The following is a 24,890-nucleotide window of genomic DNA, read 5'->3' as shown; positions in this document are numbered from 1 at the left end:
ATGTGGGTTCTGTGAAATAAACCTGGGTCCTTTGCAAGAGCAGCGTGCGTATGCTGAGCCATCTCCACGGTGTGCGTCTTAAAGTTGCAGTGTACAAAGGCTGTGTGTGAGGGACTTCTCAGATCATCCTCTGGGGTCTCCAGCAGCGCTGTGCCTGGTGGCGCTCAAGACAGAGTAGGACCTGGACTCAGTCCCAACTGATCACTGGGCCTTTGAAGTAAGCTGGATTTCCCCGGTTAGCTTATCAATAATGGTTACTCTGATAACAGCCAATAAAAGAATTTCAGTGGTGGGAGGAAAAGGAAACAACGCCTTCCACAAACAATATTCTATAGTTCAACAAAAGGGATTATAGAGTAGAACAATATGCAATTCAGTTTCATCCTTCCATCCCTTCGGTTATCTGTCAATAAATATTTGCTAAGGGCCTATCCCATGCCATCATCCAAGGCCAAGTAGGGGGCTGGAGATTGGAATGAAAAGGCGTTTTGAGAATGTCTCATTCCACGGGAACTGAAGCCCTACTTCATGCCACCCTCGTGCATGGTCGGGCCTTTTGTTCCTGCAGTTAGAGTATCTGATTAAGCTCCCTCCCTCGGGAGTGGAAGCAAGGGTAGCCATGAAGGTGGCCCAGCATGATATGAAATTATGAACTTACTTAAAGTAGTTTGAGGGCTTTGTTTTTTGTTTTGGGGTGTGTGTGTGCGTGTCTGTGTGTGTGTGACAACTAGATCATGTGGGTTCTCAGGCATGGACTTTGTAGGTGAAAATGTGTCACGATGTCAAATAGTTGGGTACCCCAACCTCACATGGAGGCGCCCCCAGAATGCTTACCAGACTGTTTCTAATACAGATGCCAGCTTCCCTCTGGGGGAGAAGCAGACGTTAGGAACCGCATGGCCCTCTACAGCCCTACCCAGCTCCTCACTTCCGGCTGCCTAACTGGCCAGGGCTGTCTTCACCCTGTCTTCAGGTCTTCCCACCTCTTCTCATCGTCTCACCTCACAGGACCCTAGCCGTGGAGCCCCCACTCCCTGACTGGTGTCCTCAGAGGACTTCTAATCACCAAACTCGGTGCAGAGCCTCCTAGTGATATGAGGAGGGGCACCAGAACTTTTGGTGACTCAAACTTATTTCTTTTGCTTCCTTGGGAGCCTCCTGGAACTCCTTCTCCTTTTCAGTTCCCCCTTTTGGCTTCTTCCTCATTGTCCCTCAACTGGAGCTGTTCCTGAGGTTCGGTCTTCAGCTCCATCGATGACCTATCCCACCCTCATTGCCCGTTACCCTGGATAACCGTCGGGTTACTAATCAAGTGTGTATCTAAGGGCAAGCATAGTCAACAGCCTAAGGGACATCTTTCAAATGGGGATTCCTGCTCATTTTCTCTGTAATGTGATCTTTTTCCAAAGCACCTTCTAAGACCCCAGAGCAAGAGCAATGGAAAGATAATATTCAAAGCAGATGCAAGACAGGGATGGGAACCACTGGCCTTTTTTTTCTTCATATTAAAAATAGATATGTGAGGGGCTGGAGAGATGGCTCAGAGGATTGAGTCAGCTCTGAGAACCCATGGCCTGCAACTTCAGCTTCAAGGGATCCAGTGCCCTCTTCTGGCCTCTGTGGGTACCTGCACACATATGCATGTTACCTGGACCTGGAATTTTAGACAGTTCTGAAGAATCATATGGGTGCTGAAAACCCAACTCAGGTCCTCTGGAGGAGCAGACAGAGTCTCCCAACTCTTCAGTCCCTGGAAGACTCTTTTTTTTTTGTCTCTTTTTTTTGAGACAGGGTTTTTCTGTAGCTTTGACGGACTCTTGCTTTGAAAAGAGGAGCTGTGGACTTGTTATATGTTGAAAGGCATAATAAAGACAATCTTATTAGCTTATTTCTTACATATTTTGTCTACAATGAAAAGACATGGTGTCTATCCTCAGATACCCAAGTTCAAAACTGTCTCCTCATTTCTTGTTTTTAAGTTTGCATAGTCACCTTCTTTGAGTTCCCATGGTAACATGGGATGCTTTAACAATGCATCTAGTTGTAGTCCCAGATTGTCAGTTCTGTAAAATGAAGACCACATTGTGTCCCTACTGGCCAAATAAGGCTAGCAAGCAAGCAACAGTGTTTAATGCATTAAAATCTATCTGATATTTTCATATCAATAGGGTCTGTGTCCTTGCCTCTCTGGAATGCCCGTTGAGTAAATTATGTAGACCTTGAATCATGGTTATTAATCTTGAACTTATTGACTGGTTTGTCACCCTGCTATCTCCAGTTCTGGAGTACAGGGTGGGGTTCCTGAGTCTACTCCTCCATACCTCCCCTTCCTAACCAAGGGCTGCCCCTTGCCTCATAACTGGGTCTTGGGATCCTGATGGCTCTCACCCTGCTGAACTGTCTGTGTTCCCACTCAGGACCCTAACAGAGTCCCAGTACTCACCCTTGCCAACCATCCTGGGGATGGGAAGGAAGAGAAAGGACGGTCAGCCTACTATAGCTGCTGTCAACCTTAGGCTGAGCCTTGACCTTCTGGCTCCCACTGCTGGTCTCACCTGGCACTGACATCCTAAGTTTTGTCTGGCCGTCCTTGGTTCTTAGGCTAAGGAAAGGTACCCCCAGCACAACATACTGCTATTAAACGTCATCCTTAAGACAGAGGGAGTAAGAGCTCTGTTTGCTTTTAAATGCCTAGAAAGTGTAGGCAGACACGGTAGCTCCATTCCTTTTTGAAGATCTACACTTTATGTCTCAAGTACAAGAAACACTTCAGATATCCGGAAGAAGACAATGAATTGATTTTACATTGTTAAGTGCTTTGCTTCCCCCACCACATTTTCTCTGGTTATAAAAATTATATAGATCTGTAAAAACTCAGTTATAAGAAAAAATAAAAATAAAAACAAGGAAGAGAAAAAAAAAGGCAGCTCGATGCTACCATTAAAGCGAGCACAGTATGGGAAGGTGGGCTCTAGGGAAACCCGGGATAGAAACGCAGCTCAGTCACGTAAACCTCTATGGAGCGAACTACTTAACTGTGAACAGTTTCTATAAAATTGAGATAAAGACTTAAGTTGTGCGACATCTATACGATGAGTATACTGGTATACGCATAATATTTACATTCTAGATTATCGAAGAGATTACATGAGAAGATTTAAGTACAAAGTCTATCGTGGCACCTGCCCATTCAATGAATGCTAAGTCATAGTAAACACATCCAGTTTTCCAGGGAATAAGGTTTGTGAGCCCAGTACACAGCAGGATCCAGTTCCTTCCAAGTCCTTTTTTCTCCACTGGCCTCTTCTCCCAGCGTTTCATAATTAGAACAAACTGAGACAGCCTTCCTTCCCAGCCCCCTCTGGAAAAACTTTCACCACTCTTAGTTGGGAAGGATTTTAACAGGCATTCATTCCTTTGCCGGACTCTGCCACCGTTGCCCACTGCTGGGCCCCAGTGCTGGAGGAGAAGCACTTAGAACAGAATATCCATTTAATTTTTGTTGTTGTTGAATACAGGTATCAAATGGCAAGGATGGGGCACTCTATTTACCTCATTGTTGATGCAAAAACCATAGCTCTCATCTTAAAGGGTTTTTTTTAAAGATTTATTTGTTTATTTTTATTATGTATACAACATTCTGCCTCCATGTATGCCCGCACGCCAGAAGACAGCGCCAGATCTCATTTCAGATGGTTGTGAGCCACCATGTGGTTGCTGGGAATTGAACTCAGGACCTCTGGAAGAGCGGCCTGTGCTCTTAACCAATGAGCCAGCTCTCAGCCCGGGAATTTTTAAATTTAAAATTTTAAGCTTAAATTGGGCGTTGGTGGCACACGCCTTTAATCCCAGCACTCGGGAGGAAGAGGCACGCGAATCTCTGTGAGTTCGAGGCCCTCGTGGTTTACAAGAGCTAGTTCCAGGACAGGCACCAAGGCTACAGAGAAACCCTGTCTCGAAATACAAAAAAACAAAACAAACAAACAAAAAAAACAAAAACAAAAAAACAAATCTTTATGCTTAAAAGGAGCTATTTTAAGTGACCATGGCTTGGCTACCCCACACTCCACGTTCCAATGTGGAAGCAGCTTCATGAAGTTTTATAGTTCTTCGGAGCAATGAAAGACACAAAGCAAGGCAGGTTTAAAATACATTCAGAAAGGTGGATACATCCGTATGGGGGAAGTTTTCCCAGAGGACAAGATGCTATCTGATGACCTTCTTCGTTTTTTAGGTTGGCGGAAGCCAGTAGTCTGCTAAATTAATAGGTTCCGAAAGGTTCCTATCCATGAAGTCACAAGGTGGTGATTCTGTTACAGAAGAGGGCTAGAATTAGCTCAAGATAAGGTAATTAGCCTCTGGACCGGCAACATTCCAATCTCTCCACAGCACATCAGTCCAGCAGTCTCCGCAGACGTGGCTTCTTTGCAAGAGTTTAGTTCACACCACCCCCTCCTAGGCATTAGGAATGAAACCCAATTGGGAAAGTGAGCCACCATTGAATTTCACTGCTAGACAGCAAAAGGTATTCTTCTCACTTTCCAAGCGGAAAAACTCTTGCTCAGAGGGGTGACATATATGGTCCTGAGTCAGCAAAAGTCTTACTGACAAAGGAGAGATTGGAAAGCTCCCAGGTGCACTCAGACAACCAAGCGCGCACCCTTCACTTCCGGTCTAAACCCAGTTTCCTCTACATCAGCCCGGGGCTGACTCTCAGTAGTCTGTCCCTCGTCTGCTGCCGTAGCGCGTCGCCTCGTTGCCTTGGGAGACGACCCGCGACCTGGGAGTGAACGAATCCGTTTCCCGCCGGCGGGAGCTGCGGCTGTGTCTGAGCAAGGGGCTCGGAGCTGCACCACCATGGCGGAACAGCTGTATCTGGAAAACATAGACGAGTTCGTCACGGACCAGAACAAGATCGTGAGGAGCTGGGACCGGGGGAGGCGGATGCGAGGGGCCCTGGGCCTGCCAGGGCGCGGGGGTCTCGACTGGGTGCTTGTGCTTGGGGGACCTGCCGAGCGGGCACGGGCACGGGCACGGGCACCGCGACGCAGCCGTGGGGGAGACAGTCCCGGCGGGCAGAGCCTCTCGCGGGCTCCGAAGTCCGCGGGCCCCGGGCGTGCGAGAGGGGCGCTGGGCGCGGAGCCCGGGAAGTTGGCCGGGCTCGTGAGGCCTCCTCCCCATGCCCTGTCGGGTGGTGGGTCCCTCCAGCCCCGAGTGTGCGGTGCAGGAGACACGACGTCTTTCTGGGCTACCGACTCCTGGTGGTTTATCGTCCAGGAAACGTTTTCTCTTCCGGGATATTTAAATACTGAAAGCAACAGGACCCGCCTCTCTGGGCTGGTGTAAAGATCAGGAAAGATCAAGGTCTTTGCCCTCGTGAGCCCAGGGGGACACAGTTTGGTACCGATCAATCAATATGAAACATCTTAATATTTGTAAAATAAGTATCTTAGTCTTATTTGTCACAAATATGTTACAGGACATAATCATCCTAGAACAAGAATCTTTAGGCGCAGACTCTAGGCACTTACCTGTACCCTGGAATCGTCTGAAAAAGCCTTAAAAGCTGTTCTTTCTTTTTCAGGTCACCTACAAATGGCTAAGCTATACGCTAGGAGTTCATGTTAACCAGGCAAAACAGTAAGTCCCATTTACTGCTAATTTTAATGATGTTGGAGTTTTCTTTCATTTTGTTTTTAACGCTTGTAGAACTCTTAGGTTTGAACCGCTCCCCACGCCCCCGGGCTAATAGAAAAGAATATCATTTTTGTCTTTGTTTTGTATTGAGTGTGTGTGTGCACACGTATGTGTGCGCGTGCTTGTGTATGTGAACGCGAATGCCCAGAGGCCACGGAGCACAAGGGAAGGTCAGTATGATCTTGGGCTCCGTTCCTCCCTTTCCAACTTGTTCTCTGCGTACACCAGACTGGTTGGCCAGCAAACTTCTGAGGCTCCTTCTGTCGGCCTCCCTGGCCTCCCTCTCACCACAGGAGAGCGGTGCTACCTTACCCAGCTTTGTGTGGGTTTGGAGATTTGAACTTAGATCCTCGAGCTTGCGTGGGAAGTGCTTGACTCAGCCATTTCCCCAGCCCTGTTTTTCCTCTCTTTTAGTTCACTGGACTTGTGCACAATGTGTGGTGATAATTTTGCTGGAGTTTTTTTTTTTCCAGACTTTGGCCCCTGGTTAACATCACTCCGTGTATTGATTTGGCTCATATATTTGAGCTTTTGGTCCCCAGCCGGTGGCACTGTTTGGGGAGGTTTAGGTACAGCCTTGCTGGAGTAAGCGCCTCACTGGAGGCAAGCTGTGAGTGTTTCTAGTCCTTTCCCATGGCATGTTCACTCTCTGTTTTGTGTTTATGTTTGCGTTGAAGATAGGAACTCTTGGCTTCCTGCTCGACCTCCCTTGCCTGTCACACCTCCCATGACGGACTCTTACACCTCTGGAACTGTACTCCCGAAGAAACTCTTGACTTCAACAGTTGTTCTTGTCATGGTCTTTTATCACAGCGACAGTTTTATCAGATGGGTCAACCGTTCCTGTGTATAGCTCAGATTCGTGCGTCTGCTGCATTAGATCTTAGATCTTCATGTGTTCGTTAGGCCTGACTTTAGCCCACATTCTCATAAAGATTCTGTTGCTGTGATAAAACACTGACTAAAACCAACGTGGGGAGGAGAGAGTTTGTCTTACAGGGCAGGGACTGAAACAGAAACATGAAGAGGCAGGGCTCACCGGCTTGCTCTCTTTGGGCTCGTTCTGCTTGCTTATACACCTCAGGACCATCTGCCCACTGTGTGCTGGGCCCGCCTACATCAGACGCCCCCCAGACATGCCCGCAGGCCCTCAGTTTGGGTCACCTGTTTCTGAGTGTGCTGAGTTGACAACTGAAGCTATGACAGAGGCCAACACGTGTTTGACATCAGCTGTCTGATAGTATAGGGCGTGAGAACTAGAGCCAACACGTGTTTGACATCAGCTGTCTGATAGTATAGGGCGTGAGAACTAGAGCCAACACGTGTTTGACATCAGCTGTCTGATAGTATAGGGTGTGAGAACTAGAGCCAACACGTGTTTGACATCAGCTGTCTGATAGTATAGGGCGTGAGAACTAGAGCCAACGAGCTGGCACACGTGGGCAAAGGTGCTTGCTGTTGAGCGTGATGGCCAAGTTCAAATCTGAGGATTAGACAGCAGAGAGAACAGGTGATCTTCTGAGCTCCACCCACGAGCTGTTGCATGTGTGTACGCACACACACTAATTAAATGTAGTTTAGAAAGATACTAGATTATTTTTTTAAAAATATTTATTTATTTATTATGCATACAATATTCTGTCTGTGTGCAGGCCAGAAGAGGGCACCAGACCTCATTACAGATGGTTGTCAGCCACCATGTGGTTGCTGGGAATTGAAATCAGGACCTTTGGAAGAGCAGGCAATGCTCTTAACCGCTGAGCCATCTCTCCAGCCCGATACTAGATTATTTAAGTGAAAGTAAAAAGAGTGCTTAGGATAGCCAGAGCACTGCCCTTCTTGCCTTCTGCAGCATCTTTGTTGTTGTTGTTAAAACAGGTCTGACTTGAGGCCAAAATAAAAATGGCAACTTTGAAATCAATGTTACAATGTTTTGATCTACAGAAGAACAGAATGCTGTCTAAATCCCAAGAGGAAGGATGGGTTAACCATTTGAGAAATCATGCATGGGTTAAATGCCTGTTTAGTTTGTCCTGCTCCTGGGTGGTCTGATTTTTATTTGTTCCGTCAGTGGTTGGAGTTTTTTTGAGCCATGCTGACATGGTGCATGTCTTAGAAAGCCCTGCACTCTAGAGCAGGTCAGTTGGGCTTTATTTGATCTAACATTCTATGGGTGTAGGAGACTGATTTTAGCTGTGATGGTTACACTTTCAGTGTTAGTTCGGAGCCAGGTTTAGACCTGTTTTTACCAATACTGCCTAAGGTCAGCTTTGACCCAAACCTAAGAGCTGCAATAACTTTGGGAATGGACACATATAAGAGCTTTATTTATTGTCTGCTATAAACAGGGCCTTGCTGTGTAGCTCTGGTTGGCCAGGACTTTGAACTCAGAGATCTGCCTCCGCCTGGATTAAAGGCGTTGAGTGCCGTGCCGTATTCTGTTCAATGGTAAGGGTCTGACTAGGCAGTGAAGCAACTGCTGCTATACTCACCTAATAGACTCCAAGATGCGCTTGACAAATTCTAGCCTTAGCAACCGTCTGGCTGCTGCCTGTGTACCGACTTCATCTCATGCTCCATACCTCCCTTCCTGTAGTCTCAGTACACATGCTTTTCAGCAGGTATGCTAAACTCATTCTCAGCCTAGGTTCCTGGAATGTTCCTTTCTAGTTTTTACCTTCTGGTTTCAATTAGGATTTCATGTGTAACATTTTTTTCTCTAATCTGTAATACTGTCACACTGCTGTTAGTTCTATAAAATATATTTGAACTACCATTGAATGTATACAATTTAATGTTTTTTAGTGTTTTCACAGAGTTGTACAGCTCTCACCACCATCAGTTTTTGTTTGTTTTTTACCTGTTCAAAGCAGGAAAGACATTTAATGCCAATTCAGACATCATCCCACTTAGTAAAACATAAGCAACCCAGCAGAAGCATGATGAAAAGTTTTGAACCATTCAAAATATAACCAGAGGGGTTAGAGAGGTGGTTCATCAGTTAAGAGCACTGACTGCTCTTCCAGAGACCCGGATGCAGTAACTCCCAGCATCCACATAGCAAATCACAACCATCTGTAACTCCAGTTCCAGGGGATCCCACATCTCTGGCCTCCAAGAGCACTGCTTGCGTGCATTGCACAGATATACATGACTCACTCATGAGCATTAAAAAGCAAACAAATTGGAAACAGCCCTGACATACTTTGCATCACTAGTGATAAGCTGAATGCAAATTAAAATGCCATGTGGTACTTTTTCCTTCTGTTGCAACCACAGCAATTTTAGAGTATTTTCACCAGTCCAAAATGAATCGTTAACTGTTAATGATTACTGGTTTTTGTTTTGTTTTGTTTTTGCTTTTTGAGACAGGGTTTCTCTGTGTCCTGGAACTCATTTTGTAGACCAGGCTAGCCTTAAACTCAGCGATCCGCCTGCCTCTGCTTCCCAAGTGCTGTGATTAAAGGTGTGCACCACCACCGCCCTGCTCAGTCAGTGTTTTTTAAACCTCTGTATCAACTCACCTTTCCTAGACAACCATTCTTTCTGTCTATAAAATATTTTTATGTCTGTGTGTGATATATATGTGTATATATATTACATATATAATATACATAGTGTATATAAATCATAGTATACTTGTCTGATTTCTTTTAATATGTTCTCAAAGGTTTTCCAGGCTTTGTGGTGCCTAATTTATTTTTATGGCCAAATAATAATTCCATTATATGATATACTAGTTTCCTAGCTCCAAGGTTGTAACAGAGTACTGAAAACGAGAAAACACTAGAGATGTATTGACTTCTGTTCTGCAGGTTGTCTGTGCACATTCTTGATGGTGTTTGAACCACAGCTAATTTGATTGTTGATGAAGTTTGTCACTGTTCTGATTATATGAATGTGTAACAAACTGGCCCAAAGTTTAGTGGCAAAAATAGCCATTTTCTCACACAAATAGATTCTGAAATTTGGACAGGGCACAGTGGGAATAGTCTGTATTAGCTCTGTGGTTTCTGGGGCCTTATTTGGGCAGTGTCAGTGACTGAAGCCTGGTCATCTTCATTCTTTTTTTTTTTTTAAATATATTTATTTATTTATTATTTATACAGTATTCTGTCTGCTTGTATGCCTGCAGGCCAGAAGAGGGCACCAGACCTCATTACAGATGGTTGTGAGCCACCATGTATTTGCTGGGAATTGAACTCAGGACCTTTGGAAGAGCAGGCAGTGCTCTTAACCGCTGAGCCATCTCTCCAGCCCTTCATTCATCTTTTTGTATGTCTGACAGTTAATGCTGTTTGTCAGCTGAACCGTCGCTGTGTTCTGATGATCTGCCTGTATGGCTAGGCTTCCTTGCAGCATGGTGTCTTTAAGCAGTCAGATTTCTTGCACAGCCCCTCTGGGCTGTAACACAACAGAAACCACTCCCCGTTCTGATTTGCATCACATGCCAGCAGTGCCTCAGTTGTCCTTCCTGATTCAGTGCTGGGCTCCACCTCTCAATAAGAAAATGTAGAACAGCAGGTAGGCTAGGAGATGCTGTTTCAGCCATGTTTAGACTGGAGAGATGACTCAGCCGTTAGAGGCTAGGCACACAATCAAAAATACAAGAAAGTGTAAAACAAAAAAGTATGGTGGCGCACGCCTTTTATCCCAGCACTCAGGAGGCAAAGGCAGGTGGATCTCTGAGTTAAAGGACAGCCTGGTCTACAGAGCAAGTTCCAGGACAGCCAGGGCAACAAAGAGAAACCCTGCCTCAAAAAACAAAAAGAAACAACAGAAAAGTGTTGTTTTCAGTTCTTACTTTTTAAAAGTATTATCTTAGTCTTTGTGTCTGACAGACAATATTCTTTCTCATTGAATTAAACAAGATAATTTCAGATTGTGAAAATGTTATGGAGGACTAAAATTGACTTAGTTCTGGGGGAAATTATGATTAGAACTGATAAGGGGAAGTTGTAATTGATCATATGTGTAGGAAATATATTCTTCAGGAAGTCATGTTGTGTCACTCATTTTTAAGATCATGGTGGTGCACATCTTTAATCCCAGCACTCGGGAGGCAGAGGCAGGTGGATCTCTGAGTTCAAGTCCAGCCTGGTCTACAGAGTGAGTTCCAGGACAATCTCCAAAGCTACACAGAGAAACCCTGTCTTGGAAAGAAAAAAAAAAAAGATCATTCACAGGGTCTGGAGAGATTGCTCGGAGGTTGGGAGCACTGACAGCTCTTCAAGAGGACCTGGGTTCAATTCTCAGCACCCTCATGACAGCTCATAACTGCCTGTAACTCCAGTTCCAGGGGACCTGACGTCCTCACACAGACATACTTGCAGTACAATGTACATAACAATACAAATAAATCATTATTAAAAAATTATTTCACATGTTGTTAGAAATAGAGTGCTTGGCTTTCTTAAATGAGACAAACATTAAAGTATGTGTAAATTGCTTTTTTAAGGGCTTATTGTGAATTTCTCAGTAGAAAGGGAAATAGATTTAAAAGAAAACAAAACAAAAAACAAGTGAGAAAAAAACTAATAAAAAAACTGGGAAACCTATGCAGAGGGCACTGACTGCTGCCATAGACAAGATGAAGAGCTGTGGAGAAAAGACTGCATGGCTGAAGCACTCCAGAGCTCTGGGGCGTGGTACTTGCCTGTCTGGTCTTGTACTGCATGATTCTAATTAACATAACAGTCAAGTCCACCGCCCCTTCTGACGTAGTCACTGCAGTGGGGGAGACTTGAGAGAACAGGTGGAAGAAGCCACGAAACTGGCAGAAGACGGGACAGCCTTCAGAACTGATGGTGTAGTGGGAAAGGCAGCCACATAAACAGGTTGAGTGTAGCTTAGGTGTCACACTTGGCAGAGGTGCTCTGTTAGACGGGCTGTGTTAGGGAAGGCAGGAAGTAGGAGGTAGTCCTCAGCTTTTGTCTTGATGAGGAATTAGACCTTTACAGCCCTGGCTGGCCTGGAATTCTCTGTGTGAGCCACACTGGCCTTGAACTCAAAGAGATCTGATTTCTTCTGCCTCCCTAGGATTGAAACAGGTAAACAGATCTCTGACTCAGGGAAAGAGGTGAACAGTCCTAAGGGGTTGAGCTTTGACCCTTTGTTCACTGCTTAGAACACAAGTGGCCGCTCAGTAAAGTTGTGATTTTTTTTAATCTTTTTTTTTTAACTTGCATTTTAAAATTTACTATGACAGCCTCACAGGTAATGATGGTGAGAAGAGAGTTCAGTTGACACTTGGATTGAGAAAGTCTAGTCGAGGTTCGGAGCGAGTAGAGTCAAGAATTAGTTGGGAGGGAGAGCTAATGAGACTTGGCACCCATTGCATAAGGAGAAGTAAAGGGTAATGATTCCCAGATTTCTGGCTAAGGCGGTTTGAACAAATGGTGATGTCATCAGGGAAAAATGAAGCCATGGACTTGTATAAAATAGATCATGGAGAATACTGTGGGGAGACCAACCATATTCCATGTCTCAGGAAACCATAGGTGCAGGCTAAGGGGCGGCTGGTCATACTAAAATAGAGGAAGAAGATAGCTGAAGACAGCATCAACAGTAAGGAAAGGCAGGCACAGGAACTGGGAATCACCTGGGGCAGGTGCAGGAAGAGAGCCGTCAACCTTGAGGTTGAGGGTTTCTGTGACCCCCCTCTCCAGACCACATCTTACCATGCCGCTCCTGGTGACCTGGAGTTCACTCCGCTCAGGCTGGTCTTAAACTCACAGAGCTCCACCTGCCTCCCCCCCCCCCACACACACTCACACCCCAGGGTTCAAAGCTCTCAGAACTTCTGAGCCTCTGGCTGTTGTTGACTAAAGTGTGGTGTGTTGTAGAAGCTCGCTAAATATTTCCTTTTGTTCTCTAATTCGCTAAATATTTCTTAAAGACAAATGATGTGCATCACCTTATCATTAGACTAGGTATTGTGGAGAGCCAGCTTTTAGGGTTTTTAGGTGTTTGGGATAAAAGTGAGTAAAGATTTTTCTCTAAGCATTTCTGCATTTAATGTGTGTCTTGTCCCTTTTTTTAAAATTTTTATTGAGCTCTACATTTTTCTCTGCTCCCCTCCCTACCTCTCCCCTCCCCTCTCCTTTAACCCTCCCGCAAGGTCCCCATGCTTCCAATTTACTCAGGAGATCTTGTCTTTTTCTACTTCCCATGTAGATTAGATCTATGTAAGTCTCTTCGGATCCTCATTGTTGTCTAAGTTCTCTGGGATTGTGATTTGTGGGCTGGTTTTCTTTGCTTTATGTTTAAAAAACCACTTTTGAGTGAGTACATGTGAGTGAGGTATTGGGTTACCTCACTCAAAATGATGTTTTCTAGTTCCATCCATTTTCCTGCAAAATTCAAGCTGTTGTTATTTTTTTCTGCTGTGTAGTACTCCATTGGGTAAATGCACCACATTTTCCTTATCCATTTTTCCGTCGAGGGGCATTTAGATTGTTTCCAGGTTCTGGCTATGATAAACAAAGCTGCTATGAACATAGTTGAGCACATGTCCTTGTGGCACGATTGAGCATCCTTTGGATATACACCCAAAAGTGGTATTGCTGGGTCTTGAGGAAGGTTGTTTCCTAATTTTCTGAGAAATCACCAGCCACACTGACATCCAAAAGGGCTGTACCAGCTTGTATTCCTACCAGCAATGCAGAAGTGTTCCCTTTACCCCACAACCTCTCCAGCATAAGTTGTCATCGGTGTTTTTGATCTTGGTCATTCTTACAGATGTAAGATGGAATCTCAGAGTTGTTTTGATTTGAATTTCTCTGATGACTAAGGATGTTGAGCATTTCCTTAAGTGTCTTTCAGCCATTTTAGATTCCTCTGTTGAGAGTTTTCTGTTTAGGTCTGTACTTCATTTTTTTTTTTTTATTGGATTATTTGTTCTTTTGATGACCAGTTTCTTGAGTTCTTTGTATGTTTTGGAGATCAGACCTCTGTCTGATGTGGGGTTAGTGAAGATCTTTTCCCATTCTGTAGGCTGTTGTTTTGTCTTGTTGACCGTGTCCTTTGCTTTACAGAAGCTTTTCAGTTTTCCCATTTATTAATTGTTTCTCTCAGTGTCTGTGCTACTGGAGTTATAATTAGGAAGAGGTCTCCTGTGCCAGTGCGTTCAAGTGTATTTCCCACTTTCTCTTCTATGAGGTTCAGTATGTCTGGCTTTATGTTGAGGTCTTTGATCCATTGGACTTGAGTTTTGTGCATGTTTATAGATATGGGTCTATTTTTATTCTTCTACATGTTGATATTCAGTTATGCGAGCACCATTTGTTAAATATACTTTCTTTTTTCCATTTGATATTTTTTGTTTCTTTATCAAAGATCAGGTGTTCGAAGATGTGTGGATTGATATCCGGGTCTTCTATTTGGTTTCATTGGTCCTCCTGTCCTTTTTTTTTTTAATATTTATTTATTTATTATGTATACAATATTTTGTCTGTGTGTATGCCTGCAGGCCAGAAGACTGCACCAGACCCCATTACAGATGGCTGTGAGCCACTATGTGGTTGCTGGGAATTGAACTCAGGACCTTTGGAAGAGCAGGCAATGCTCTTAACCGCTGAGCCATCTCTCCAGCCCCCCTCCTGTCTGTTCTTATGCCAATACTAGGCTGTTTTCAGTACTGTAGCTCTGTAGTAGAGTTTGAAGTCAGGGATTGTGATGCCTCCAGAAGTTCTTTTTTGTACAGGATTCTTTTGGCTATCCTGGGTTTTTTGCTTTTCCATATGAAGTTGAGTACTGTTCTTTCGAGGTCTCTGAAGAATTTTGCTGGGATTTTGATGGGCAGTGTCTGTGTCATGTTAATGAACACTTAGATACTGGCTGGTGTAAGCACTTGCTACATTCTACAGTCAAGAAACATGAGTCTAAGTAATTCAGCAGTGTCAGAGGTGGACATATGTTTGCCATCATGTTCAACATGGTGATCTCTTAGGATTACTAAGAACCCCAGATCTTCTCTGTCCCCAAAAGCACATACAGACTCGCAGCTTTTTTTAAATATTTATTTATTTATTATATTATGTGTATATCATTCCTTCCACATGTGCCTGCAAGCCAGAAAGGGGCGCCAGGTCTCATTATAGATGGCTGTAAGCCACCATGTGGTTGCTGGGAATTGAACTCAGGACCTCTGGAAGAGCAGTCAGTGCTCTTAACCTCTGAGCCATCTCTCCAGCCCCCTGACTCGCAGCTTTTTTGAGAACAGAGTTTGTACAGTGTATGGATTCAGATGATAAGAATTACTCATGTAGTAATGGCACTTCTCTTTTATGCCTCAGGATATGAAGGCTAGAAAACTTTATTCTGGATCTCATAGCTAGATAGTGACTCCCTGTGTATCTGCTACTTAATCACTGCCACTGTTTGGCTGTGGGTTCTGTCCCTCTTGGCATATTTCTAGATTTATCTCAGTTACTTCCTGGTCACTGAGCCAGTTCAAACAAGTTGGCTCTAGTCCCATGCTCCATCTAAAGTCCACCCGTTGTTTTTCACAAGTCTGCCTGTTCAGTAAGTAAAAAATATATGACTTAAGTCATGAGTTAAGAGTTGATGAGGCGAAGATGCATATTAATGAATCATTTCTGTCTTGTTTGGAACAGGATGCTCTATGAATATGTTGAAAGGAAACGGAAGGAAAATTCGGGAGCTCAGCTGCATGTTACCTACTTGGTGTCTGGCAGCCTTATGCAGAACGGACATTCTGTAAGTTCTCTTGTAACAAGCCTACGTGTGTATGAGGTATAAACAGTATTAGAAATAACAGAAGGAAGAACCAAGATTGAGTGGTGTGGAAGTTATAAGTATCTCTTGAAGAGAGTATTTTGATTTTTCTTTTACTTATTTATTTATTTATGAGACGGGATCTCTATGTATAGCTCTGACTGTCCTGGAACTCACTCTGTAGACCAGGCTGGCCTCGTACTTGGAAATCCATCTGCCTTTGCCTCATGAGTGCTGGGGTTAAAGGCGTGCTCCACCACCACCCAGCATATTTAGAAATTGTAAACTTAATCTGACACTCAGGAAAGTTTAGGTGATATCTTGGCTGTGATGAAGTGACTGTCATTATTGGCTAGTTACCTAGGAAACGAGACGTTAGAGAGTAGTGTTCTTTGAACATCTTTTTCCTCTTGAATATGTATAAGGACACTGGTTTTTTAATTTTCATCCTTTTTAAATTTCAAGCCACAAACTCAGGTGTTAAAAAAGGAAAAAAGAAAAACTAGTTGACTTTATTTTTAATTTGAGCACTCATTTTGATAGGTCACACAGAGTGGCCCACTAGTGGGGAATAGGTCTGAAGGCTAGCTGCTGGTGCAGTCCAGAGGCGTGAGCTGGCAGTCTGTGCTGGTGTGTGTAGCGTCTTCTGTCCTAGTCCACCAACATTTGGGTACTGCTGCTTTTTCATCTCAACCACAAAGCAGTCTCAGGTCTGCTGAACTCTTTCTGACTTCATATCCTCCTCAGGGGTGGGCACATGCTTTTTGAAACTCTCAAGTGTTTAAGGCAGTGGTTCTCAACCCTCCTAATGCTATGACCCTTTAGTACAGTTCCTCATGTTGTGGTGATCCCCCAACTACTAAATTATTTCATTGCTACTTTCTAACTGTAATTTTGCTACTGCTATGAATCACAATATGAATGTCTGATATACAGGGTATCTGATATGTGACCCCCAAAGGGGTTGCAATCCACAGGTTGAGAACTGCTGGTTAGTGGGTTCTTATTATGCTAATTAGGCCCTGTTAGATTGTTCTGTCCATTCATTACAAGTTCTCATTAGCTTTTTTGTCATGGTTTTTGGTTGAGAATGACTTTTTTAAATCACCAAATTTATTAATTTACCAGAGGTTACAAAACAGTCAAGTTTTAAGTTGGAGTCTTTCTATGAAGGACAGGTCTCACTTGTGCAGCCTGGCTAGTAGACTAGACTGACCTCCATATTCATAGAGATCCACCCGCTTCTGCCTAGTGCTGGAAAGGTGTAAACACCACACCTGACCTCTTTGAAGAACATTTGTTGAAGCTGAGTGTAGTCGTACATGCTTATAATTCTAGCATTTGTAAGGTTAATGCAGAAGAGTCAAGGCTTTGATGCCAACCCGGATAAGACATCTCTCAAAAGCATAAAATAAAATTCTAAAAGGTAGCAAAAATCTGCATCTTCTGTCTGTCAGGCTTGAGTTTTCTGATGCTGGACTTGCTGGGATCTTCACCTCGGCAAGTGCCCATTGCACCAACAAGGTGCCGTGTCCTCTGTTGGCCTGTGCATTTTCAGTAGCCCCAAGCGTAGGAGCACTTGACCATACTGAACTGCCTGCCTGTCTAGATTATTTCCTTAGGTGTGAATTGACTACTGCCCTAAGGCTGAAGTGCAAGTCTTCAGTGTTTTAGTGGTTGGTTCCTAATGCTTTTTCTCATAAGTCATGAGGAGTGTGCAATATGCAGAATGTGGCATTTTGAGGAACGTCTAGTTTGTATATATTGATCATGCAGGTATGTACAGATACGTGTATGTGTGCATGCATACATATATGTGTAGGTATGCATGCGTGTGTGTGCATAACTGTGAAGGCCAGACAGTAATCTTGGGTATTATTCTTGAGGAACTGTCCGCTCTGTTTTTTTGAGACAGGTCTCTCACTGGGACCTGAAAGCTTGCTGACTTGACTAGGCTAGCTGGCTGGCCAATGGCCTCCAGGATCCTCCCTTCCTGCCCTGGTCTCCCCAGCACTAGAATTATAAGTGGTCCTACTGTGCCCATCTTTTTACATGGATACTGGGAACTGAACTCAGATCCTCATGCTTGCACGACAAGCATTTTACCAACTAAGCTATTGCCCTGCTTCATTTTTTTTTTAAAAGAGAAAACATAAAAATACAGGAATTTTTAAAATTCAGATTTATGATTACGTTTTTGAAAGGCTTGTTTTGAAGTTTTGTGGAGATAGCTCGGTGGTAAAGGGCATGCCGAGAATGTTCAAGGTTTTACCCTCAGTGCTAAAACAAACAAATTTACCGTGATGCCAAACATGGGGCCTCACTCCTATAACCTGAAACACTTGGGAGCTAAGGCAGCAGGGTTACTAAATGTGAGGCCGGCCTGAGCATAATGTGAGTTTCTGTCAAAAACCAATCAAGCCAAAAATGCTTGCTTGATCTTCTTATTGCTCTTCTATATTATGAATTTTGGTGGTTCCTAACATTAACATAAATGTATGTTGCTTTAGTCAAATACTAGATTTAGAGGAGATAAACAAATATTACTAACAATTACTGAAAATCGTTTGAGTTTTTTTCTAGGATAGATCCTGCTTAAATCATCTAATGCCTCATTGTGGCAATTCACCAATTAAAGTTCTGTTTAAACTCAGTTTCTTCCTTTTTGTTTTCGGTTTGTTGGTTCCCTCGTGTCCCATGTAGGTGACTTTTAGATTGGGTTTGCCTTTCCCTTCTGCTTTTGTTGTAGTTCTTGTATATGCTTTTAATAGAAACAGCTAGGTTTATATTACCCTTTTCTTAGGTTTACAGCCCATTTTGCACCCAGCTCTCTAACTGCAGACCCTGATCATCTAGTGATAGAAATGTTCCTCTTGTGGGCACACGGGCTGTGTTGTTGTGTGTCAGCCCTTGTTGAGCTCTTGGCCATCGTGACTGCTATAGACGGTGTTGCTGGGCAGAGGGCTAACGGGCTGAGCAGATAGTTCTGCTCTCATCCTCAACACCAGTTAGTGTAACTCCTAAAGTCAGGGGTCAGGGCCATTGCTGCTTTTGGCTGTGAACTTTTTGCTCACACTTCCTGTCTCTCTCCTACTTCCTGTTTCTTTAAAAGCTCTTCGTTTTCCTCTCTTCGTTTTTGTCTTTATGTTTTGAAGCCATAATGTCCTTTGTGATACAAATTTTAGTTTAGTTTTTTTCTTCATCATTTGTACTTTGTTTAAAGTTTTTGCTTTCATTTAAAAAGCCTTTTTCTTTTCAGCCTTCTGTTTTAGGTTAATTGCAGATGCTGTACTTGATAGTTAATATTCTTGATTTCTAAAAACAGCTAGTGTCTGTGACAGGAAAAACAGGGGGTACTCTTGAGAATTCAATAAAAAATTGTTTATTATTAAAAAGTTGCAATGAGGAAAAGGAAAAAAGGCTTTCTTTTCTTTGAAGGTTATTTCAGTTATTCCTGGATGTTGAGTTAATCTCAGGGTAGTCTCTAGAACTTATGCTGACCCATGGAGTGACACAAATCTAATTGTTATCTAGTTCCATAGATTAGACAATATTTGCCTTTAAATCATTCACCAAAAATTGTTCTTACAGTGATTTGAGATGTATTTTTGTTTCATAAAAATATTGAGGCTGGCCTCTCATTTTCCTTTATCTCTTTTGAGAATATGTAAAATATGCAAATTAAAAATAAGTCAGACTGCTCTATACTGTAGTATATTTCAGGGTACCCAGTGTTTTTCAAATTTTATAGCTAAGCATAACTGAGTTACTGTCAAAGAAACTGAAATCCCAAGCTCTAACTTCACCACTGATGAAGTGTTATTCCTTGCAGTGCCACAAGGTTGCAGTAGTGAGAGAAGATAAATTGGAAGGTAAGAGTTTAGTAGCTAAGTAGACTTTCTGCTTTTCTGGTTATGACATTGATTGGGTGCAGTCTGCATAAAGTGTATTTGGCTATTTAACAAAGTGCTGTATTTTCATTCCTTTTATTAATGGTTTCTGAAAGTTAAAATCTTACACCTGCCTAACTTCCCGTTTTTACGGCTAGTCCGCTGATATTTATAAAGTAATCTATGACAGGATTTCAAGACTCATGAGAGACATACAAAGTTGCCGTGAATTCTAGATGACATGGTTTCTTAAACTGTGGGTCGTGACCCCATGTGGAGTTGAATAACCGAATTTAGAGTTTGTAAAAAGATTAGAGCTCCTGACAACCAAAACTTAATTCAAAATCCAACGTGCTGAGGGTTTTGTGGCAGTGCTCACCCATGCTGCATCGAGGAACTTCACTGTAGCCTTAGTTCTGAACACAGTGAGTGTTCTCTGCATTGTGTGACATCCTACCCTGCAACACCAGTGAGCACGGTCTGAACCACCTTGGCCCAGACTTGAGGCTGTGTATGTCATGGGCTGTGCTGGATGTTCTCGGCTGCAGTCTTTTTGCTGTATACGCAAGCTTCTGTGCTCTTACAGAAATAATGCTTTAATTATGGAAAACAAATAATTAATATGTTCCCATAATTGTTCCTTAGTGTATCAAATTGATATGTTTGGAGATTATATTTATGATAGATTATTTGGTTCTAAAAATGGTTATTTCAGTTGCTACTTGTTTTATTTATTTAGTTTTTAAACCATTCAGTGAATTTCAGCTTGGATTAGAACAGGGTTTCCAGAAGCTTGAAATGGTCTAAATATACTTCCTCTATTTTGTACTGTGTGTTGCTGCAAAGTTGTGGCATTGTCAGCACTGCTGATTGTAAAAGCAAAATATTGATTAGCTAAAAAAACCTGATGTGTTCTGCATTCTGCAGTATCAAATATTCAGCCAAGATTTCATTTTTTATATAAAAATAAACACGCACACATGTTCCATTATTATGTTAAATTTGTTTTTTATTTTTAATAAATAATCATTTGTTTTTATTTTTAATAAATAATCAAATTATATGTGTCAAAGGGTTGTTTTAAAGTAAGATGTTTTATGATTTATCAGTAAATACTTGAATTATGTACCTATTTCTTATATATAATGTTGCATAAAAATTTCTCGGACAAAAAAGAAAATGTTAAGAAACTGTGCCATATGTGATGGTTACTATGTCCCGAGCTCTGCCAGGCACTGGGGACAGGGAATAATTTAGGCACAGTGTCTTCCCTTGCAGAGCCCACAGTTTGCTCCTGTGATGGTCTTTTGATTTTGCTCTGTAGACTCAGCTCATTAGTAATAATATTATGCAGTTGCTTTCTCTAAACTGAAATTGGAACATATAACTTAAGTTTTCTCAGGTAGAGATTACTTCATTATCTTTAACATCGTCACCGTGTTTGCTGAGTGTCCCTGGTGAGTGGTACCCTCACAGGTGCTGTACTTGGGAAGGGCCCAGCACCATCGCCCCCTTACAGACAGGCTTGACGTTACACTGTGTGTGCAGCTGTTGGCCTTTTAGGTTTTGGACCACCATAGACAGCAAATGGTTTTAGTGCAGAAGAATTTCTTGTTAAAGTCCCCACAAGCTATGAAGCTGTGTATTAACAGACTGCTTTTCCTGTTGACTTGTAGCAGTGAAGTCCAAGCTCGCTGTGACGGCCAGCATCCATGTGTACAGCATCCAGAAAGCTATGCTGAAGGACAGTGGGCCTCTGTTCAACACCGACTATGACATCCTTAAAAGCAATTTGCAGAACTGCAGCAGGTAAGCTCCTTACTGTTCTTGTGGGCTTCTTTACGAATTGATTTTGTGAGGTGTTTACACAGTGGCTGCCTCTTAAGAGTGAATGCCAAGTCTAGTAAAACCCCATTTATCTTGCAGTAAGACACATGCCTAGTTTTATTAGTACATCGTAAGGTGAAAAATAGCAACCACAGCCCATATTGAAAACCCCAGTGGACTGCCCATAAATCTGTTTCTCATATATTTATCCTGTCATCACCACCAGAAATGTCTGTGTCCCCTCACTACCCCTTTGCCCCAGTCTCTGCGAGTCTAAATCTTACCCATCCTTTAGGAGCTAGTTCAAATGTTGCCTTTTAAAAAACTGTTCCTAAATTTGATGTCCCTATTCCTTCCAGCCAAAAGTAACTCGGCTCCAAAGCTCCATGGCCAAGATTAGATCTTGTAAATCGTTTGTGTTCTTCAGGGCACTGGACAGTGACAGACTATAATGTGTGTGCATTTTAGAAACTAATGATCATAGGTTTTAGTTGTGTTTTGCTGCTTAATAGCTCAGTGACTTTGGACAAATTACCTAATACTCTCTATATTTAGCTTCTTCATCTCTAAATCAGTTGCGATAGTTCCTACTTTGTGAGGTTATACTGAGGGCTCAAGTCAGTTCTCTGAGAATGTACTTGGGTATCTACCACCTTGATTTAATAACAATGTAAGTTTGGGGCTGGAGAGGTGGCTCAGTGGTTTATAGTACTTACTACATCAGGAGATGGCCTGGGTTTGATTCCCAGGACCTACGTGGTGGCTTATAATTGCCATCCATGTCCTCAGCTCCAGGGGATCCAACACCCTTTGGTCTCCTTATGTACTAGGTGTGCATGGAGTGCACAGACATGCGTGCCAGCCAAGCGCTCTCACATGTAAAAGCAGGTATACCTTTAAAAGATAATTTGAACTTGTTGGCCTGTTTCTGCTGAAGACCATTAGGTCGCCATCCTACATGTGTTTGAGAATGTGGCGCGGTGCCTGCTCCTAAGGCCAGTGGCTTACAGGAGGTAGCAGTTGCAGCACAGTGCTATCGTAAGAGGAATGATGTGAGAAGATTCTGGAGGCTGGCGTTTATTGCCAACTTCTGGATGGGTGTGGTGAGGTGGACAAACAGGTGTCACTCCAAAGGAGACACCATCTAGGCTGAGACTTAACAGTCCAGGAGAAACCGCCAGATGAGGAGCGTAAGAGCGAAGATGGAGCTGAGAGAGACTCGACATTGTACAGCCATCACCGTCTGTGGCTAGAACGTGGGGTGGCAGCTGGGGAATGGTTAGAAGACTGGAGTCAGGTTCTCCTTGAGTATCTCCATAGAGCTCAGACTGTGTTCTGAGAAGAGCTGTGGGTTTGGACATGGGGAATTACTGGGAAATCTCAAGTAAGGATAGTCATTGCAATAGGTAAGTCTTGAGGTAAACAGAATGGTTTGGGTTTGGAGCATAGGGAAGCTGCTGGGCCCGGGCAGCAGATACAGCCATGCAGACAGAATGTGTAGAGTGAAGGAAGGCCAGAAAATAAAATTCAGGGGTACGATTTTTACCAGCTGTATGACCTTGCACAAATTATTAGTCTCTTCATGATTCAACTTCCTTATGATAAAGTAGAGCCCACAATAGTACCAACTTCACATGTAATAGGGGATTAAGTGGATTAAGGTATGCAGAGTGTAGTCCACAGGGACAAAGGGGCAGAAGTGGTGATGGAGAGTTTTGTATGGCCTGTGGACACGGTGGGAATAACTTTTTTTGGAGACAGCTCTAGTGAAAAAGCCAACTTTATTTCATAGTGTGGGAAGACATAAAGGATGCGGCCAGTGGCTGGGGTGTTACCTAATTTGTATTAAACAGCGCGCTCCTGTCATAAAGCACCTAGCACAAGTCTTAGTTGTCATCTGTAGAAGCGGGGTCCTGTCACATAGTGTCTAGCACAAGTCTTAGTTGTCATCTGTGGAAGCGGGGGGCGGGGGTCCTGTTGTAAAGCTCCCAGCACAATGTCTGGTTACCACATGGGCAGCAGGGGGAAAGCTTCTGCAGAGAGCTGTGTTAGGGGTCCATACCTAGAGTCGGTCTCCAGATAAGGTCAGGGAGAGAGCAGGAAGCCCTTCCCTGGGACGGAGGGCCTCATGTTGCCTGCTTAAGAGAGCTGCTAGGCCATGGTCGACTGCAGCCTCTGACCACAGGGCCTCCCAGCAGAGTTCTTAAGCTGCACTTGGCACACAGTAAGTACTCTTTAATGGTAACTTTTTATTTTAATGGACAGAAAAAGAAGGGTTTAAGAGGAAGCAGTGAAGTGGAAAATTATGAAAATATTTGGGGTTCCAGAAGCTGAAGGTAGAGTTTCAAGAAAGAGGGGCTGATGGGACGATGCCAGTTGCTTAGGAGAAGCAAGTTAGATAGGGATAAAAAGTGCCCGTTGGATCTAGTAATGGCCTTTGATGTGTCAGTGCAGGGGCCAGACTGATCCAGCTGGGTAAGGAGGACATGAAGAAGAGAGACAACTCACATGGGCAGCTTTTTCCAGAAAATGTGATTGAATTCGAGGAAAAGGAGGACAGTAGCTAAGGAGAAACTGAAACTTTGAAAGAGATAGATAGATAGATAGATAGATAGGTAGATAGATAGATAGATATGATTTTAGAATTGAGGGGATGTGGCTCAGTGGTCAAGCTTTCTTATCATTCAGCACTGCAGAATAAAATAAACCCCAACCACAGAAAGAATGAGAGAACTGGTGCTGAGGCAGGGGGATCACTGAGCTCAGGCGAGCTTACCACTTAGTAGTGAGTACCAGACTAGCCAGGCTGTACAGCAAGGGAAAGACTTAAGATGCATTGTTAGGAAAGAGTGGGAGAGGAGTGATTGAAGATAACCGAGGGTCTGGGATAACCGACAGAGACAGATCCTTGAAGAAATTGATACAGAATTGGCAACTGTATTTTCTTTAAACACAATCTGATTAGGGTTCCTGTCAGTTAAGAGCTTTTCTAAAAGTGCCATTTTCAGTAACTAATGTTAACTGTTAACCATGGGCATTAGAGTTGGCTGTTTTCTCTTATAATAAGTATTTGAATATTTATTAAATAAATATACAGTCAAAGAGTAATTTACAAGTCTTAGAGAAGGATTTCAAGAAAAAATTCTTTGCTAATTTTATTTAAAAATGTCTGTATTATTTCAAAATCTTGTGGTTGGGTGATGGTGGTGCATGCCTTTAATCCTAGCACTTAGGAGAGGTAGAGACAGGTGGATCTCTGTGAGTTCAAGGCCAGCCTGGTCTACTTAGCGAGTTCCAGGACAGCCAGGGTGGTTACACAGAGAAACCCTTTCTCGATGATGATGATGATGATGATGATGATGATGATGATGATGATGATGATGATGATAAATCTTGTGGCATGTCAAGCTGTGGTTCATCATATCCGACATCAGATAAAATCTGTCCTGTTAATGTCCAGCAAGTGGACAAATGGGTGAAAGTGAACTCAGAAGTTAGCAGTGGTTCTCAACCTTCCTAATGCTACAACCCTTTAATATAGTTCCTCATGTTGTGATCCTCCCAACCATAAAATGATCTTTGTTGCTACTCCATAACTGTAATTTTGCTACTGTTATGAATCATAATGTAAATATCTTATATGCAGGATATCTGGTAAGAAATCCCTAGCTCACAGATTGAGTTTGAAGCAAAATCTGCGCGTGCACGAAAATACCAGGGCACTGCAGTGAACTCTGC

The 24,890-nt window shown here is 43.1% G+C and overlaps 1 protein-coding gene across 2 annotated transcripts in view; it reads left to right on the top strand.

Annotated features, from left to right (window-relative positions):
• Positions 1 to 4,240: 4,240 nt before the first annotated feature.
• The window catches only part of LOC121458951 (DNA polymerase delta subunit 3-like), a 38,463-nt gene continuing 17,813 nt past the window's right edge, over positions 4,241 to 24,890 (top strand). For both annotated transcript variants that reach the window (XM_041668388.1, XM_041668387.1), the window contains exons 1-6: positions 4,241 to 4,347; positions 4,700 to 4,917; positions 5,585 to 5,640; positions 15,315 to 15,417; positions 19,268 to 19,307; positions 21,002 to 21,134. In XM_041668388.1, the coding sequence (XP_041524322.1) occupies positions 4,858 to 4,917; positions 5,585 to 5,640; positions 15,315 to 15,417; positions 19,268 to 19,307; positions 21,002 to 21,134 (392 nt within the window). In that variant the 5' untranslated portion in view covers positions 4,241 to 4,347; positions 4,700 to 4,857. The remainder of the gene's footprint in view (positions 4,348 to 4,699; positions 4,918 to 5,584; positions 5,641 to 15,314; positions 15,418 to 19,267; positions 19,308 to 21,001; positions 21,135 to 24,890) is intronic.

This window comes from Microtus oregoni, unplaced genomic scaffold, assembly GCF_018167655.1.
Source record: "Microtus oregoni isolate MIOR12 unplaced genomic scaffold, Mior012 000018F_ref0000195, whole genome shotgun sequence".
Taxonomy (NCBI): Eukaryota; Metazoa; Chordata; class Mammalia; order Rodentia; family Cricetidae; genus Microtus; species Microtus oregoni.
Note: the sequence above shows the minus strand (reverse complement) of the source record. Positions and strands in the feature narration are given on the sequence as shown.